Raw genomic sequence first — 18,924 nt, 5'->3', positions numbered from 1 at the left:
TGAAAATTCTCAACAACTACAAGATTTATTACTGTGAAATTTTGCACAGGCATTCATGAACCCCCAGAGGGTAAGTCTTTGCTGACCCACTAGTCATACTGCTTCTCTACACATGAATTGGCAGAGGTTTGCTAGAGTCTGAAATGTAAAATTCCTCATCAAAGAATATACGCAAAGATCACCATCCCACTAATTTTTTTACACTACATTATAAGTACACCAACTGTGATGTGTCATTTAAGCAGATTTCAAGTACATGCACAGAGACAGCTGCTGACTGCATGAATGAGCGGTCAATCCTATTTTTTTGTTACACTTTTTAAAAAGTTCTGGTGGAAGGATACATCCACATCTGTTGATTTGTGTCTCAACAAAATGTAGAATATACAAACGTCTGCTCTAAGCCTAATAATCTGGTTCTGTTGAAGGTCTGTTCCTGTTTAAAGGGAGTTCTTTCTTCCCACTGTCGCCAAATTGTTGGAGTTTTCTCTCTAATAATCTAGGGTCTTTACAGAATAAAGCACACAGTCATACAGAAAAAACAACTCTAATTTATTGTTGTAAAAGATGCTTTTACAGTCTGTTGAATCACTGGATTTTTTTCACAGGACTGCACAGAATTGAGAAACACAACAATTCAATCTTGGTGAGAGTTGGGAGGAAAAAAAATTTTTTTAAAGGAAGAAATCTCCATTGTAACTAGACTCACTGAAAACAATAGTCTGCCTCACCGGGCCGGGACGAGTGGGGTGATACACAGAGATAAAAAGAAAGCAAACAGTAAACACTAAGTGGGTTGTTAGGGTCTGTATCTGCAGCTGAAGAACCATAGATACCTGCAGGAAGCGAAGTAATAAAGAGAAAAATACATAAATCAAAGAAAGAAACAAAGATGATGAAATGTAATATTGCCACAAGTAAAGGTTGGTGAACATAGCAAATGCTCTACTTCCTTAACTTCACCATGTTAGCCTGAGCTTGGCTGTACAATCTTAGCTTAGAAGAAATCAGATCAAGTTAAAATGCACTGAGTTGAGAATTTGCAAGTTAACAGTTTCAATTTTTTAGTTTCAAATAATCCTAGTTCACAAAAATAGGTTGTCTGTTGAGATGCCTTCTGAGGAAGGCGGTTAACTCCACCAATGTTTGAGTGAACCCGCCCAGTGAGCATATGTGCATCTACTGTATGAGACGTGCAAGTGTGAAACAGGGCGTCGTTACAAAAGAGCGTGAGTTGTTCCGCTGACTTCCTCAAAAGGGTGAAAGGTCAAAAATGTGTCTTGTGTGCAAATGTTTAGTAAATCTAATAAAATTTGACTGATTCAGTCTCTGTAGTTGAATAGTGCAGAGGGATTAAGATTACAGGAGCGTTTTCCACCCCCTCCCTCCATCTGTACTAAACTGTCCCTGGTGTGGATATGTTTTCAAGATTCTGGCATGTAGCCGGGTCACTGCATGTGTGTGTGTGTGTGTGTGATTCTGGGTTATTGTGAATATACATGTCCCCAGAGTGGATTCGTTTTCACTGCTTTGTGGTGGGGTTATTAACAGATTCAATTTGGCATCTATTTGCATCTCAAGGATGTGGAAGTCACAGCAACACTGATCACAAACCCAGGCATCACACACCTGTGTGGGTTACATCTGTGGTGTCAGTTTCTGCATCACAGAAAAATGCACTTTTATGATTTTATCTTCTCTCACTCTGTATATAGTGTTTTTTAAAGAAATGATTTCCACTGGTGTGTATTGTTTAAATTTAATAGTTTAAATGGTTTTTTTTGTGTAAATCGCTTATTGTGTGCCCCTGTTGTCAGCATCTGTGTTTTTAAATCTGCTATGTAAAATAATCGTCATGACAACTAAACTGAAGCTTCTCTGTATCTGTGCTGTGCAGTCACTTGTGTTCATGTCCTTACAAACGTTTGTGTCCTATGTGACCTTATTCTGGTAAACGCTAGATGACGCTGTTGTACCAAAACTGTCCTTATTTTTGCTGCCAGGAGTTTGCGACACAGCAAATTTGTACCAGTATGTATGCTCGTTAAATCCAGGATTGTTTTCCTAACTTTGTCAAATCATAGAAAATATTATGGAAATGATATCTTTATGTTTGTCGGTGTCTCTTTTTTTCATTCACAATTTACTTGCTCTCTGTAAAGATTATGGCATGACTCTTAGTGCAGCTACATGCACTGGTTAAATCTTCACAAAACTTGTTTCCCATGAAAATATAAACCTTTGTTTTCGACAACTAGCAGGAAGCATTGATGGGAGGTCTGGTCAGACCTGTAGATGAAGGTGCTACTTGTGAACCAGCAGGAAGCAGCGCGAAACCTGCAGCCGCTCATGTGTGAAGATGTGCAGATACACCACTTTAAAGACGGTCCTGTGGAGGAAGCTCAGGAAACGGCAGCTTCCTTTAGATCTATTGTCTTGTCATCAGACATGGACACCCATCAAGTCATAAATTTCGGACAATTCATTTCCGAGACAGTCAAGAGCTCTTATCTTGGATAAATATTTGCTTCCCAGGGCTTCAACCCAGGAAGAGACAACAACTCCAGTAATACCTCCCTGGGATTTTCCACAGTTAAACCCTGTGTTGGTGCAGGTTCTCTGTGTCACATTCCACATAGAAACGGTTGTGCCTTTGTTTTGTTTTGTTTTTTGTGCCACCGTTAAAGCTGTGTGCTCTGATCATGTTTTTCACGCCCTCCCAGGTATCAGGGCCCATGATGAAACTTGCCCGCACACTGTAGCCCCGAGGGCTGCGTGACTTCGACAGGGCGATACTGCCCAAACTAATAATTTAAAGGGAGCATCACAGTAAACAGCTTGCAAATAACAGTATGTGGGGGGAACCCCGGTCTCTAAAAACCACGAGTTGTTAGAGATACACTCAGGTGGCATCTTGCTGTTTTCAGCAACACACTGCTTCTGTTCATCTAAGATTTTTGGCTTGTGGATTTGTTTCCCTCTCCTTATATGCTTTCAGTATGAGGGCCGGTCACACCTGGGAGTAATACTCAGTCTGGTCCTTGCTGGGATATTTTTTGTGGCTTGCTGCTGAAAGAGTGGGCTGGTTCTCTGTCTTGGAGCGCAGGGAAGAAGAAGAAGTTCGCACTAGTTTTGCCTCCAATCCAGTGGAGGTTTCAATAGCAGCGGCGCGGCAGGGGAGGGACGCACTGCCAGCACTCGGGATACCCACTCATACACACTCGCGCACACTCTCACACACACTCCTGCCCACCAGAGACCAGTTCAATCCACAAGAAAACTGCAAGCACGCACCAGAGCAGTCGTCTAATCCGATTGATAGACACCAACAATAGAAGTGAAAACTAAAGGAGGGGATACTGGACACTGCAGAGGACAGCGCGTGTTTTTATTTTTTTTTTATTTTTGCATAAATCGCTTTAGTTTTAAAGCACTTTTGTAAGAGTTTTTTTTTCTTTTAAAGAAAAACAGACACCATTCTGCAGATAACTTCGCCGATTCATATTGCGAGAGGTAAGACTGTCTCTTGTAAAGATTATGTATTTATTTTTCGCCTGATTTCTCTGCAGTGTAGCGGTTTGTCCGATTCTTCGAGCAGTTATATCAGAAAAAAAGTTATTTATTTTCTTAAACTTTTCTGTAGCTTTATTTATTTATTTATTTATTTTGTAATATGCATGCAAGCTCCGTATGAATCCAGAGTCGGACTCTGAGTAAAGTAGCTGGTGCCTTTGAAACGTCTGCCAGACAGAGAAAGAGAGGTGCAGAAGAGGTTTTGCGGTTTACAACTCCAGGAAGTTAAAAGTTTCAAACGCATTTCATTCAAGCCACAACTCGCATGCTTTTTTAATTCTAGCTTATTTGGGTCTGGGCTTTATATCACACGGGGCAGAGGAGCTTATGAATTTTACGAAAATCCTCTTGTTTTGTGCCTCGCGACAGTTCCCATGCTCCCAGGGGTGACACAGCACCCAACAGAGGCGATTTTTCTACACATGCTGTATTTCTGGCTACCTGTGTACCATTTGTGGTGTTTTCACTCTGTTCGCTTTTAGTTGTAAAATGTAAAAGTTTTATATAAGCACTACAGTTTTGATAAATGTTAGTTTCACCGTGCCACTACTGGGTTCCTTTTACGCACCTGTAAGAGCTCAGACAGGCTTTAGTGAAGCGCGTAATGAAGAGCTGCTTTTTAATATAAGTGAAAAATTGGATTTATTTGACTTGGCACCGCCTGCATTGTTTCAATTAGAATTATTCCAGGCAGATTAATGATAATTTAGCTCGTGTTGGGAGTTGTTTTCCTCATCCGGTCCATGTGAGAGGCTCTCAGTCGGTGTTTAATGAGAGACATACCCGGAGTGGGGATTTGAATAACTGTATTTAGCAGCAGGGTGAAGCCACACTGCCTCCCTTCTACTTTCTCAGGAGAATGAATCATGAACAAAAAGTCTTAAAATGGGAAGGTCTGCGTCGCATACCGTAACTAAACCATGATTTGCATATGAAAACTCTCCGGCTGAAAGAATTCCGCCAGTGTTGCTATAGCCGTTTTGCGTCCAGAGAAGTGACAGGCTTCAGTGGTGTATATACAGTCGCCTCTCCGCTGCCTTTTGTCACATATCCAGAGTCAGTGGTGGAAGATTAAGGGCGCAAAGTTTTTATTTCCTTGTTAAATTATTCATCATATCCACACCATGCGCTTCTCCTCGTCTCCCCCCCCTCCGCCCGGGCACGCTCATTGCAAAGCTCCTCATTATGCTTCCTCAGATGGACACAAGAAGAGGCAGAGCCTGCTCGCACTAGCTGCTGAACAGGCTTTCTGTGCTCCCCTTCTCTGCCTCCTCAACCAAGCACAACATAACGGATCATGATTGACTCATTTCCCACGACGCGGCCAGGCCCGTGCATGCGTGCACCGGATGATGGGCAGTGGGTGGATGACTTTCCCATGGGGGGGCATTTTCTCTTGTAATCTTTAATCACCCTTGCAGCCACAATGCCAGCACATCAGTCAGAGGCACCGCCACTCCCCCACCCTCAATTCTATTTGAGTTGTTTTTACACAGAAAGCGCCCCCGCGACCCCCTCATAGAGAATTTCCAGGATGCAGAGCTAAAGGCAGGGATCACAGATGAAATATAAAGGAGCGAAGAGGAAAGGGGAGGGTAAGAAGGAAAGGAAACTGGGCTCTGGTTTCCATGATGCTATTGTGCCAGCCTTAGTGGTTCTGATGATGTGGATAGCTCAGAAACTCAAACTGCGAGCGATGTTGTGGATGGCGAGGAGTCAGGTCCTGAGTGATGATTTAGACTTACACACAGAGTGGAGCAGAGGAATGCAATGGTTTGGACCCGCATATGTGTGCACGTATGGACACACACACACACACACCAGATTAAAATCTCCGCTGTTGGATCAGAGCGTTTACCACAGTCTCTACCAATTCATTAATAAGCTGTTTAGCTGTCCAAGAGCACCAGACCTGATTTGGTTTGGCCTGCCTATAGAACAGGTCCAGGTCCTGTGTGGTTCCCTCTTTGGCTCCTGCATATACTTTACTTACTCTAATCCCCACATTGGCCCTGAAGTGACAGCCATGATGGAGCTCGCTACCGAGGACCCGCCATAAATCTAGACTTCCTTTAAGAAAACATACAGAGGCTTCAGGTCCTGCGAGCTCATGCCAGGCGTCTTGTTGGGTGGAATCCGAAATGTCTCTTTATTTGTGTTGAAATTAAACTGTCTTTTATTCCCTCCCGTTCTGTTAATGAGCTCCATGTGGCAGCAGGCAGGAGGCTTATCCATCTTGACAAGGAGCTGGAGGGAAGGAGAGAAACAAAGTGAAGTGAGAGAGTGTAGGTGGTGGTGGGGGGGGTGTTTTGCACACACACACGTGAGCATATACGTGCACGCACGCATGACAAGGCTGGGGGTTGCATGGATATAGCCTGCCTTGTGATCAGAAAAAGCCCCATACATGAAAATCACGTGCTTCTAATCACCATGCTCTTGCTGAAAATACGCTCCTCTCACACGTGCACACAGAGTCGATCAGGTGGAGGAAAGTTGTGGCCAAATGGTTGCATGTAATTGATATTTTTCTCGCTTTAATCTTCGGTGGATTGTAAACGATTTTAATTCTGCTATGGATTGATGTCACTGAAAAGATTGCATCCATCTGGGAGATTTAAATACAAAGTGTGAACATTTTTGTTTTGGCTGTGCACATGATTTGCTTGTAATGACCCCAAATTAGAGCTGGGTCAAAGTTGTTAAAGTAGAAACTCAATTGATAGGATGCAATTCTACAGATTACACAGGAAGGGAAAGGAGGTGGGGGTCCTTTTCTTGTTTTGTTTGTTTAAGACTGATACTCTAGATGTGTCAAAGACAGCCATGGGAAAGAAAATTGGGACTATTTTCACCCATTGTAAACTCCTGCATTTGTCCTTTAATCCAGTTACACAGCTCTCTAAATTCCACAGCTTGCCAATTAGAAAATACACAATGTTTTCCACAGAAAATACTTGGCAAATACCAATGAAAGTGAAACAAAAACCTATAAATATATAAATAAAGAGATGAAAGGCAAAAGCAAAACAAAGTTGACACGACTGTGGGTTACTTTGCCTTAAAATTATCCGTTCCCTAAATTGGGATCATACATTCTTCCCCATTCTAATTAAACATTAGACTTTATTTGTTCCAGATGCAGCTTTTTTTTAATGTGTTATTTTCGTAAGGGAACTCTGTGGCATGAGAATGGTGCAGGCCTGCATGTAAAAGCACATCCAGTGCTGGCTGTGTGACCATGTTGACTCTGCGCTGGTCCGTGCAACCACAGTGACCCAACGCAACTGCTCTGATATTTAGATGTCATCTCCCTGCAATATACAGTATGCGGTGTCACATGTGAAGAGCACGGGGAAGGCACACATCAAATGTTTTTGATGACAAAACCTCAGTGTGTGACTGCGGCGGACAGAGCCGGGTGAGGGGACGAGGCCCTCGTCGTGTCTGTGGAGTGTTTGGGGATGTTTGAAAGAAAGGCAGCTCTGAGAAATGCTGTGCATGCTACTGAGAGACTCTGCGCGTACTACCTCAGCGCTGTCTTAAGTATTATTAGACATGTCTTTGTTCCGACTGACATGTTTCTGAAGTGGAATGAGACAAGCCGAGGCGATAAGGATCTCAAGTCTCTGTGTGAGTCAAACCTCAAAGTACCACTTAGGCGGCTTTCCTTTTGCTCTCTGAAGTCTGGCGGTGTGACGGGAGGCTGAGCTCAGACAACAGCAGAGACACTGACAGGAGCTGTCATGGGCTTTTTTCCCTGCTTGTGTTTTTAAAGGACTATAATGTAGAAATGAAGCCCTGTGTGTAGTGTGGATATTCGTCCAAGCCCGAGTCCTCTGGTTTTACTTATCTGCCTCTGCTGAGGGAGGCGGTGGAGGAGGAGAAAGCATAAAGACAAACCGAGAGGGAAGGATGTGTGTGCACAAGTGTGAAAGAGATTATTTGATGAAAAAAAAAAAGCTGTGATCAAGGGAAGGAGACAGACAAAGGAGGGTGAGCAGAGAAAGGGAGAGGGGTCATTAAAAGGACACCATCTCACTTGCAGTAAATGGCAGTAAAGTATCTGGCTAATCTGCCATCATTACACTGATTAAATCACCGGGGATTTGGCATTCCCATCAGCTGCAATCAATGGGCAAAAATCAATAGACAGGGGATACGTGAGAGCCTCTCAGCCACATCGGCTGCAGCTCCAACTGTGGATTGCATCTCCAAACATTTTTATATTAGCGTCAATAAAACTTAAACTACATGGATTTGGGGATTTTTATATTAAGCGTTTTATGAAACGGCGTGGGTCCCTGGAGTGCCAAGCAATATCTTTTCCTTCACACATTCCTGTTTAAATCTAATCCCCCTTCCTCTCTGTGGCCTTGGGTGCTCATTCAGGGGCTCTTCGTCTCTGATTCATTCCCAGATGGTGATCAGGATTTTAAGTTAAATGTTAATTAAGGCTGAAACTAGAAGGAAAACATGGACAAGAAGCACATTTTAGCATAAAATATATTACATTGTGGACAAAAGCAGAAGCTCACTAAAACACTGTATGCATGTCACAGCTCACACTCATTAACATCAGCAGTTTTGAACCAATGTCAAAATAAAAGGAGAGATAAAACAAGGTTATTCAGAAATTCCATTAGAAAAACAGAAATCTTAGACATACTTTAGCTAATGTGAGCCTTTAATATTTACTGACAGTGTGCATTAACGCACGAGGTACTCAGTGTGGTATACAGTTTCTTGCTGAGAAGAGAGATTGATATTAATTTTATGCGCGTAAGCTAAACATCAAGTTTCAGCCTATTCTGTAGTCAAGTAGCATAGCTTAGCATAATGAGACTGGAAACAATGAAAGCAGCCAGCTCAGCTCAATAAGGAACACAGTGGCTCAGTAGTTAGCACTGTTGCCTCACAGCAGGTGGTTTCGAGTTTGTATGTTCTCCTCTGTAGCTTGTGCAGGGTTTTTTGTGCATGGTTTCATCAAAAAAACATGGTACATTAATGCTGCCAGTGTTAGTGGTGGCCCAGGGTACTTTCAGATCAAATACATGTGAAATAAAATACTTAAAGTTTTTCTTTTATCAAAGTTTTTTTTATTTTTCTGTAAACTAATAATTAGAAATTTTAGGAAGAATGGTTGATTAGTTTAGCTTAGTAAGACTAAAGAAAAAGAAAGAAAAGAACAAAAAGAACCCTTGCCGGCTAAAAAAAATAGTCTGTGCAGGTTTTTTGGTCTTTACTGTGACACATATTGAATTTCTTGTGCCAATCCAAGTCTGTATGCTAATATTAACTTAATAATTGATGGACACTATGACATCACACATTGGTTATGGACTGCATTTTGAACTGTCAACTGTAGTATTTTGATCTGTCCACCATATTGGTGTTTTTTTGGTGCCGGAAGTTTCCTTATATGGAAAAAAGAGTGGAATGCTAACATTAGCAAGCTTGGTTACTGAGCAAGCAATTTTACTCGCCTTTTTTACTCACCAAAGCTGAAGCATGAACTTTTAATCATCTGAATCACATAGCAAGCCACAATAGACATTAATAGACATTAAAAATGCTCCAAAAGGCACCACCAGCACATACACAGTGAAGAGATGCAGTCTATTGATATCAAATGGCAGAGACAGGGCTAACAGACAATGATTGGCTCCAGCTGTCTGCGAGTCAGTGCAACTGACAAGCTTGTCCGTGTTGAGGTTATATATGTGTAGGTATATATAGGTATATAGACAGAAACATGGATGATGAAAGTAATGTAATGTGAAGATGAAGGAAATTTAAACTAATGGGAAAATTCACCTGTAGCATATCAGCTTTTTGCTAACATCGAATTTGTCTTGTGGTAAAAGGTCATTGCCATCCACAGACTCACCTTTAGTTGAAAAGGTTTCTTATTTGTAAGGAGTCAGGCAAAGCAACGATTAACTTATTATACTCAAGAAAAGGCTTATAAAGTGCTACTTAAAGACATCTTTGTGTCATGTGGTTTTCACATCCTCATTTAAAAAACACAGAAGAAGAAGAGTGAGTTCTTTGCTCAGACGATCAGGAGCATCTGCGAAAAATCACAAAACACTTAATGAAACTGAAGTCGATTTTCTGTGTCTTTCAGGATGAGGCAGTGTAAAGGCTGGAGCGTGGTGGTGCTGCTGGTACTGTTGGGGCTGGGATCTGTGGCCCAGAAACTGCCTACGAGAGACGAAGGTCTTTTTCAGATGCAGATCAGAGACAAGTCGCTATTCCACGACTCCTCCGTCATACCGGACGGAGCTGAGATCAGTGGCTATCTTTTCAGAGACACACCCAAAAGGTAAGAGCTCTGTGAGACAAACAATATCAGGGTGGTGGTTAAAAAAATGAGCCAGTTAAACCTCGTGCTGGTGACTGCTTCAATCATTGAAGGAAACATTAAACCTGTTGATGTCTACTTACTGTAAATAGATAGGAAACATCAGATGTTACCCTGTAATAGGATCTATTATGTTGATGCAAAAACTAAATAATAGATGAGAAAGTCTTTCTCCACTCAAGGCAAAACACTATATGCCACCACGTGCTTCACCTATTATAGTCTGCTCACGCATTTACCCCACATATTATTTAGGATAATGTCAAACTATGATGAACGCTGGTGCTTATATCTGGCCTATTATTTTCACAGGTACTACTTTGTGGTGGAAGAAGACAACACACCCCTGTCTGTGACCGTGACACCTTGTGATGCTCCTCTGGAGTGGAAACTCACTCTGCAGGAGCTGCCAGAAGAAGCCAGCGGAGGAGGATCAGGTATAACTGACATAAGGCAGCAGTGGAAGAGGTTAATTACACGTTATCTGGAAATATGACTATCCCCACACACAATTAACCTACGCAGTGATGTTAGGCTTTGTGTTTTCGTGGGTTTTAATTAAGTCACAGATGTAGTGTCTAGTCTGACCACTTATGAGGTCTGACTCGGCCCAGGTTGATGTCTATAATTTCAGTGGTTTTCTAGTCACCCTAAAGAATCAAAGACATTACATCCCTTTACTTAGGTCGTCTCGGTCTTCTTAAGATAAATCCTGCTACACTCAGTCTGTTTGTCTTTCTTCTTCCCTTCATTTTTTCTGTTTTTCTGCTTCACATTAAAACCTTTTCCCATCTGGAAGGTGTCCTTTCAGCAGAGGAGATCTTGCCAGATGACTAAAGCAGCGGTTTAGAGCACTGATGTGTGATGTGAGCATATATTCGAATGTCCAGACATGAGCACCTGCATGTGTGTCTCTGTTCCTGTCAGATCAAATATTGCAAAATGATTTATTGGGTAGTTACACTGTTGTGGACACTGACCGTGCCAGAGAAGAGAATTCATCCTGAGCTGGAAGAATAATGACAAATTTGGACTCGACACATGCAGTGGCAGTGACTTCACAAAAACTGGTGCAGAAACAGAGCAGCTAGTGATATCTTTCCTGTCTTTGCAGCCTTTTCCTGCTAGAAATCTCTATTGGGAGTTGATCTTTGAGCTTAATTTTTAGCACACCGCTGAGCACACTCTCTGGTTGACAAACATAATATTATGGTTTCTTGCTCAAGCTGGAGTAAGAGCTTAGACTGTCCCTCTCACATAGAAGCTACAAGGCGCCTCTTTGTAGCAAAGCTTCCCTAGAAAGGCTGAGTGAATGCTGGCCTGAGATCTTTGGGGATGTTTGGAGTGAAAACATGGCTTCCATGGGTGTGGGATAATGATCCATGAGGCTTAGTCATGATCTTGCAGCGTTAAACAGCTTTTAGTTTGGGTGGAAATTTTCTTTCATCAAAGCCAAAGAAGAAAAGAAAATATTGCAAGGGTTGTCTAATTTGGTGACTAAAGCAAACAGCTCATGTTCTGTGTGTTTGGTTTTTATCTTCCAGGAGAGCCTGAACCTCTGGACCAACAGAAACAGCAGGTGACAGTAGATGAAGGGACGGAGCTCTTCACCTACAAGGGCAATGATGTGGAGTCCTATGTGGCCACAAGCACGCCTTCTGGTCTCTACCAGCTTGAACTGCTGTCCACTGAGAAAGACAGCAACTTCAAGGTGTACGCAACCACGACTCCAGAGTCTGACCAGCCCTACCCAGAGCTGCCCTACGACCCCCGCGTGGATGTCACTGCACTTGGCCGCACCACCGTCACACTGGCCTGGAAACCGACACCTACCGGCTTGCTGATGGGCCAGCCTGTGCAGTACTGCGTAGTGATCAACAAGGAGCACAATTTCAAAAGTATGTGTGCTGCCGAGGCTAAAATCAGCACTGATGATGCATTCATGCTGGCTCCGAAGCCTGGCAGAGACTTTAGCCCGTTCGACTTTGTGCACTTTGGCTTTGTTCCCTCTGACAATGGTTTCGGAAAAGACCGGGGCCTCACAAGTAACAAGATCTCACGGGCATACGCAGCCAAGCCCAGGGTATCAGACATCCAGAAGGTGTGCATTGGCAATAAAAACATATTCACTGTGTCAGACCTGAAACCAGACACACAGTACTACTTTGATGTGTTTGCAGTGAATGCTGCTACCAACACCAGCACAGCATATGTGGGAACCTTTGCCCGCACTAAAGAGGAGGCTCGTCAGAAGACAGTTGAGCTGAAGGACGGCAAAGTGTCAGAGGTTTTCATCAAGAGGAAGGGCAGCAAGTTCCTGCGCTTCGCTCCCGTGTCTTCCCACCAGAGGGTCACTCTTTTTGTACACACATGTCTGGATGCTGTGCAGGTGCAGGTGAGGCGAGACGGCAAGCTGCTGCTCTCCCAGAATGTGGAGGGGATACGGCAGTTCCAGCTACGGGGAAAGCCCAAAGCCAAATACCTGATCCGTTTTCGTGGCAGCAGAAAAGGAGCCTCCACTTTGAAGGTGCTTGCCAGCACCCGACCCAGCAGCAAACAGCCTTTCCCTTCACTTCCGGAGGATACACGCATCAAGGCCTTTGACAAACTGCGCACCTGCTCCTCCGTCACTGTGGCCTGGCTGGGCACGCAGGACCGCAACAAATACTGCATTTACCGCAAGGAAGTGGCTGACAATTACGGCGAGGAGCAGCGGCGCCGGGAACAAAATCAATGTGCTGGACCAGAGACCCGCAGGAAGTCAGAAAAGGTCCTGTGCAAGTACTTCCACAGCCCGAACCTGCAGAAAGCTGTGACCACAGAAACCATCACAGGTCTGGAGCCAGGAAAGACCTACCTGCTGGACGTTTACGTGGTGGGACACAGCGGCCACTCAGTAAAATACCAGAACAAACTGGTGAAAACAAGGAAATACTGCTAAAAGACTCTGCAAAGAATAAATCTATTATAAATATATATATTAAATAAGTTTATTTAACTCTAAGTGATATTCTACTAAGGAGTGTATACAGACTGACTACTCACACAGCTGATGGGCCCGTGGCAGGGACTGAACTGTTTGTAGAGAGAGATTTCAACCTGTATATTTATGTTTACATTTCATTGTGGCACGTCTGGGTGGCCCATAGCGTGAGGTGCTTTGTTACCAGGCTTGTCATCTTGACATCATGCTGCCACTGGGAGGGCAGAACTTCAAAGAAGATCCCCGTTTTTCATCTTCTCTGTTCCTTTGTTGCTGCATGACTTTCGCTTTTGTCTGTCATATTTGTTGCATCCTTCGGTTTCAGCGTGTCAAGGAGATACAGTAGCTGCCCGCTTTGTATAGATCTGTCACCGCATATTCATGACGCATTTTAGGAGGAATTTAAATTATTTTATACTTTTCATCTCTCTTTTTAATTGTCTGTTTTATTGATGACAATAGTAACTGTTACAAGAAAATTCCAGTTTTATGAGGAAGTTGTCGTAGCTCAGACATTCCCGTGTGTATCTCAGCCAGTGTTTGCTCTAGAGCCCATCTTGTAAATGTGTTCTGTGCTGGAGATCTGTGTTATTATCACTGTATCGCTGTGTATGTGTGTGCGTGTGTATGTGTGTGTGTGTGTGTGTCACATGTACAGAGCTGTCCTGCCAATATTCATGTACATAAAGACTAAATATAGAACATGTAATCCCCGTGTCACCCTGGGTGTCATGTTCTTTTGCCAAGCAGTTAACATCCCAATCATGGCTCTCAGAGAAAGAGCTGAACAGCATATTGTGATTATAGACTCAGACATCTAAATCAGGGCTGCATAAGCACAACTTAATACTAAGAGGGATTTTAACATCAAAACACGACCCTTTAAAAGATTTGCGACAGCAAAAGAACAACAACAGATAAGATATATGCTGTAAATAAGCTTAAAAAGAATAAAAAAAATCACCTCTTGATATCATCACAAGTGGCTAAATGAGGAAATGAGCGTATATTCTAATAGATTTAGTTTCAAGTGTATTTCTTGATTTTTTTCTGGAGAACCATTTATTGTCTTGATGATCTGCAAGAAGCCTGATCTGAATTTTTTTTACCGGTGGGAGTACAAACCATCTGTATCACGTGGTCCCCATGTAATCTGTAATTTTATAAAAAGAGTATAAATTAAAAATGGTCACACAGTGTTGTTGTTCTGTACGCTAGTGCCACTGTAAATTAAAAAAAATGGAGAGCATGCAGCTTGCTTTGCCATCGGTCATGGAAGATGAACCAACCATGAAAGGGAAGTGATAAATTTATGTATAAAATGATGTAAAAAACAAAAAAAGTGATAATAGGTTGAGCATCGGATGGGTGATTTAAAAATCCAAATTTGTACTGCAGCAGTTCTTCTCACATTATGATACATATGACATATAATAGATATGACATATCTGGTGTTTTATCTTATGTTATTTTTTAATGAGAACAGAATATCTATGGTGTAAGAGAATGCTGTCCTAATGGCCAAATTCCACCCTTCCATAGAAATATTTGGCCTCGCAGCAAAAGGTTTTCCCTTTAGCGTCAAGTAATCTCCCAAAGATCTACTGCAAATAATGTCAATGCAAGGTTTATGTAAATCATGAAAAATTTAGCCTTGTAATGCCCAATGACACCCGTTTTTGCATTTCAAACACAAATAGCCTGCAGTCTAACTCTTGGTTTGCTACTAAACATTTTTTCTAAGACATCAACATGAATAGAAGAATTTTTTTCAGCGAATCATAAATAAAAAACAGCCTCTGCTAATTTTGAGTCAGATTTTGCCAACTGACTTTCTGTCGCTCTGTTTTGCATTTATAGTCTAAATCAATCTGAAAATAAACATGATTTAAACCAAATATGCCAGAAAGAAACAAACAGGATAGCCTTTTTGTGTCAGTTTAATCGGACAGTTTCTTGCTACAACAAGTTTATGGAACTGAAATGAATGATTCAGATTGACTGTAGCTCTGCTACTGCGGCACTGATTTGGTCAAGATTAAGAATATCAAAGAATATAAACCCAAAAGTGGTGATGTCAACAAACTAACAAACTAATTACAATCGTTAATAACTATCAAAAATTAGCTATCATTAGCCACTAATCGCTAACAGTCAAACTAAGTAACTCTGTGAACGTAATCTTGATTATATTCAAGTGGGGGGAAAAATGCCTTGCTCTAAAGCAAAATAAATAAATACAATAATCAGAATCCTACTCTGGACTTTGCACTTTTCAAATGGTTTTAACTACACTATAAACATAGTGAGACTGAACAGGCCACCCTCTATGAAGCAATGTCGCTGTTCATTTCCACTTATTTTTTTAAGTGCTTACATTCAAAATCCAGGCTTCAAATTCGAGGGACTTGGTGCACTTGCAATAGTATTTAGTCAATAGACACATTTAACCACAAACAAGCAAAGAGAAAAGCCAGACGCACATGCATGACCATATCTACATGTACTGAGTAGTCTCAGGTGAGTGGAAATGGCGCCTCTGTTGTGGCCAAGAAAAGCAGCTGTTGTTTGAGAATTGCCATGTTTCCATCCCGACCCTGATTGTGGGTAGCTGTACTCCAATTCATCGACACAGTTCACTGTCAATCAAGTGCTCCTGGTGGAGCAAGGCTCCACCTGGCTTCCATTAACCTGCCATTACCCTGAAATAATGTAAAGGAGCTTCCAGAGAGCTATGGGACTGTCATAGATATCACTGTAAACTGCCACTAATAAAGCCGGCCAGCTCTGCTCAAATGTAATCCTACATGTGTGAATAATATCTGCTGTGAGCTAAAAAAAAAAGTCCTCCTCTTTGGTCCGCCCAAGAGGTTTAAGATGGAAAGAAATATACAGACACTTCTATTTTTCTAACATCTTTCAGGAGATCTCCTCACAAACACTCATGCAAACATGAACATACAGAGAAACCTCTATCCTCGAGCTAACCATCTGCAGGGCTTCCCGTGTTTATCTTTTGCGTGGAATCGAGTGCAGCGCTTTGATGTATGAGTTTTGTATATATGTGTGTACATGAGTAGGACGAGGAGTGGAGACAGACATGTAGGGCCTGGATAAGTGGTGGGGTAATGACAGCAGTGCACGGAAGAGCTGGCTCTGATTCTGGGGCTTATGTGAAGTGATCAGTGTATGGAATAAAACAAATAATCTGTACATAACACCTCAATTAAACTGTGGCTGGAAATGTCATAAAATGTTAGTTGCACCCACAGAGCCAGATGTTCGAGCTCAAAGGCTTTTGATGTCTCTTATCAAACATTTTAAACAAAGAGCTTAATTTAAAAAATAATCCAGTCGTCCATTTTCCATCCATTTTCTTCCACTTACCCAATTCAGGATCACGGGGGGGCTGAAGCCTATCCCAGCTGTCATGGGATAAAAGGCGGGGTACACCCTGGACAGGTCACCAGTCCATCATAGCACTGGAATATTATATTGCTGGTAATTTTCTGGTGGCTTAGGCGCTTTATGTGGCACAAAAAAGAAATCCTGTATGGAGGAAAAATGAACCCTCCTACTGTGTTCAAGTCAAAGCTGACCTATTTTAATTTGAAATATTTCATAAATATTATCCTTTGACAACAGGGATGACATAAAAAAGATGGATGTAGTCAGAGCCATCATCCATCATCCATCCATCACCATATTGTTTTAGCCACCATATTTGGACGAGAGGGTGGAATTCAAAGGTATCAGCCAATAATCTGCATTCATAAGCTGTAGCACCAACAGCATGAATTCAGTGGAGAGGTCCAGCTGAATAACTGATTAGTGGAGGTGAGGCCTAGCAGACAAAAATCAGCTACAGTGGCCTGCGCCTAATCCATTTGGATAAATTCAGTATCCAGATAGATGAGAAATAACAAAAGTCATCTACCATACTGCTGCTTTGAAGGGGGAAGCTATCCATATAGAAGAGTCTATGGAGTAGAACTTGTTTTTGGAGCCAGCCTAAAGTGACAGTTAAAGAAACCGCAATTTTTGGTTCTTTCACCCCAACGGTTGTCCCTTACTTTTCATTAAGACATCTAGCTAGTGGCCGAGCCTCTTGAAATCAGCAGCTTTTGTTAACATCTAAATGACTGAAATCTACTTTTGATTGGCCTCTTGCTAGGTCACTCTTTTCTATCTTTCAGCTTCCTCTTCTGCTCATCTGCTATTAAAGCACCAGTCACAAAGGGAACCACTTTTCACTGGAAAAATGCAAAAATTAGTGTTTCTCAGATGATAAGTGGGTAACTGCAGGAGGTTGTTTACTAGTTGCAAGCAACCTCCTGCAGTCCTCCTGCTTGTCGCAAAGAGGTGTATGGTACCACACCTAAAATATCCCAACTTGATCTGAAGTTGCACAGTTTGAAAGTTGGGCTTTTTAAAAAGCTTTAGGTCCAACTTTTACTTTGAAAGCAAACATTCTCAGTTTTTTCAAGTTTAACTCATGCTTGGTGGTTAGCAAGTTTGCAGGCATGCCAATATCTTCTATAAATACTGTGAGCGAGCTTGGCAATATGCTAGCAACCAAAGCAATCACATGGAGGGTTTTGTACATTGCCAGGTGGGGTCGCCAACCAGTCTTTATGCCTCTGTGACTGGAGTCTAGGTCTTCTTTCATCTGTTTTATCGTAGTTACAGAGAATACAGAGCTAGGTTCCTCTTATAGCTAGCTAAAGACCCATAGTTTGTGGCAGTGGTATCACTCAGTGAGTCATATGAACGTCTCTTTCGCAGAAATCAAAAACGCCATTTTTGAAACCTGGCATAGAGGGAAATGGCAACACTGTGGTCTCTGAGTCTGTCAAAAACCATTTGCAGACTAGCAGGTACACCATCGACTTGACTTACTCGATTGTTGTGGTGTTCAAGTTGCATACAAATGATGTCACAGAAATATCGCCCAAGTTGCCATGCACATTGATTGTAATGGAAAACAACATAAACTGAGTCGAGTCACGTCAAATCAACCAGGTACTAGTGGAAAAGGCTGCATTAATCTTAATGCAGCCATTCTGCGTAATTTTGTTGGACGAATTTGCAGCATTTATTTTTCAGATTTTTTGCATGCAAATGAACAGATCTGACCAATCAGACCACTGCATTTGGCAACAAAGTGCACTCGGAGGTCAAAACCTGACGGGTAGGGAATGCACAGTTAGTATAATAATACTATTTTACCTCCGACACAGCTAGACGCTGCTACTTTCATTGTAATGCATTTTTTGAAGATTAATTTAACAACTGAGTCAGCGATTATTTATTGCCATTCTAATAAATAATTTAACCTCATTCTCAATGAGAAACACAAAAAGATTATTTAAAAAGAATTTCAACTGATGTTAAAGTAGTGTTACATTTTAGTAGACGCTGAGGCCTAAAAAAACAAAAGTTTGTACTGTTTCACTGAGCAAGCCAGTGTAACGTCACAGATGTGCTTTGTAGTCCTATAGCTCTTAATTTGTTGCAGAATTTCCATCACCCTCTCTTCGTGGAGGTTTCAGGAGTTGGCATTTGTGCGAGCGTTTTGTGTAAGTGTGCATGAATGCACTTGCTGCTCAACTTAGAGCTGAGTGACACTTTTGGACAGAGATCGTGAAAAGAGAGTCGAGGCTCGAACAGAATCCAAACAGAGACAGACAGCAACCAGACGGGCACGCTGGGGGGGCTTTGACTCCAGCTTCTGTTGTAGAGAAAAGTAGGGAAACACTGTTTTGTGTAAACTCAATAGCAAAGTGAATGAAGGGCTTCTGCCATCTATTGGGTTGGTACTATACTTGTGGGTGGTTAAATTAAATGATTCAGTTTCACACTGGTGCAATGTGCTGCAAATCACCAAAGTAAACAGTGTGAAATGAAATTATAATGCTTGAAAACTTGACACATGCACACAGAGGGAAACCCTTCTAGGGACTAAAGAGGCATAGACCATGATGAAAATGATTCCACTTCA

General features: G+C 42.0%; 1 protein-coding gene across 1 annotated transcript; it reads left to right on the top strand.

Moving 5' to 3' along the window:
- Nucleotides 1–2,667: 2,667 nt before the first annotated feature.
- ndnf (neuron-derived neurotrophic factor) lies at nt 2,668–13,756 on the top strand. The gene is made up of 4 exons (XM_003439781.5): nt 2,668–3,513; nt 9,704–9,901; nt 10,253–10,377; nt 11,485–13,756. Exons 2-4 carry the CDS (start codon nt 9,705–9,707, stop codon nt 12,879–12,881), a joined length of 1,719 nt encoding a protein of 572 aa, XP_003439829.1. The 5' UTR covers nt 2,668–3,513; nt 9,704; the 3' UTR covers nt 12,882–13,756.
- The last annotated feature ends 5,168 nt before the right edge of the window (nt 13,757–18,924 follow it).

This window comes from Oreochromis niloticus, linkage group LG23, assembly GCF_001858045.2.
Source record: "Oreochromis niloticus isolate F11D_XX linkage group LG23, O_niloticus_UMD_NMBU, whole genome shotgun sequence".
NCBI lineage: Eukaryota > Metazoa > Chordata > Actinopteri > Cichliformes > Cichlidae > Oreochromis > Oreochromis niloticus.
The sequence above is the reverse complement of the archived record's forward strand: the minus strand, read 5'-3'. Positions and strand labels throughout refer to the sequence as shown.

Excerpts from the sequence above, each read along its gene's own strand:
- ndnf (XM_003439781.5), top strand. The coding sequence starts at position 9,705 with ATGAGGCAGTGTAAAGGCTGGAGCGTGGTGGTGCTGCTGGTACTGTTG. Across the intron at positions 9,902-10,252 it reads TTCAGAGACACACCCAAAAG|GTACTACTTTGTGGTGGAAG; the intron begins GTAAGAGCTCTG and ends TTATTTTCACAG. Across the intron at positions 10,378-11,484 it reads AGCCAGCGGAGGAGGATCAG|GAGAGCCTGAACCTCTGGAC; the intron begins GTATAACTGACA and ends TTTATCTTCCAG.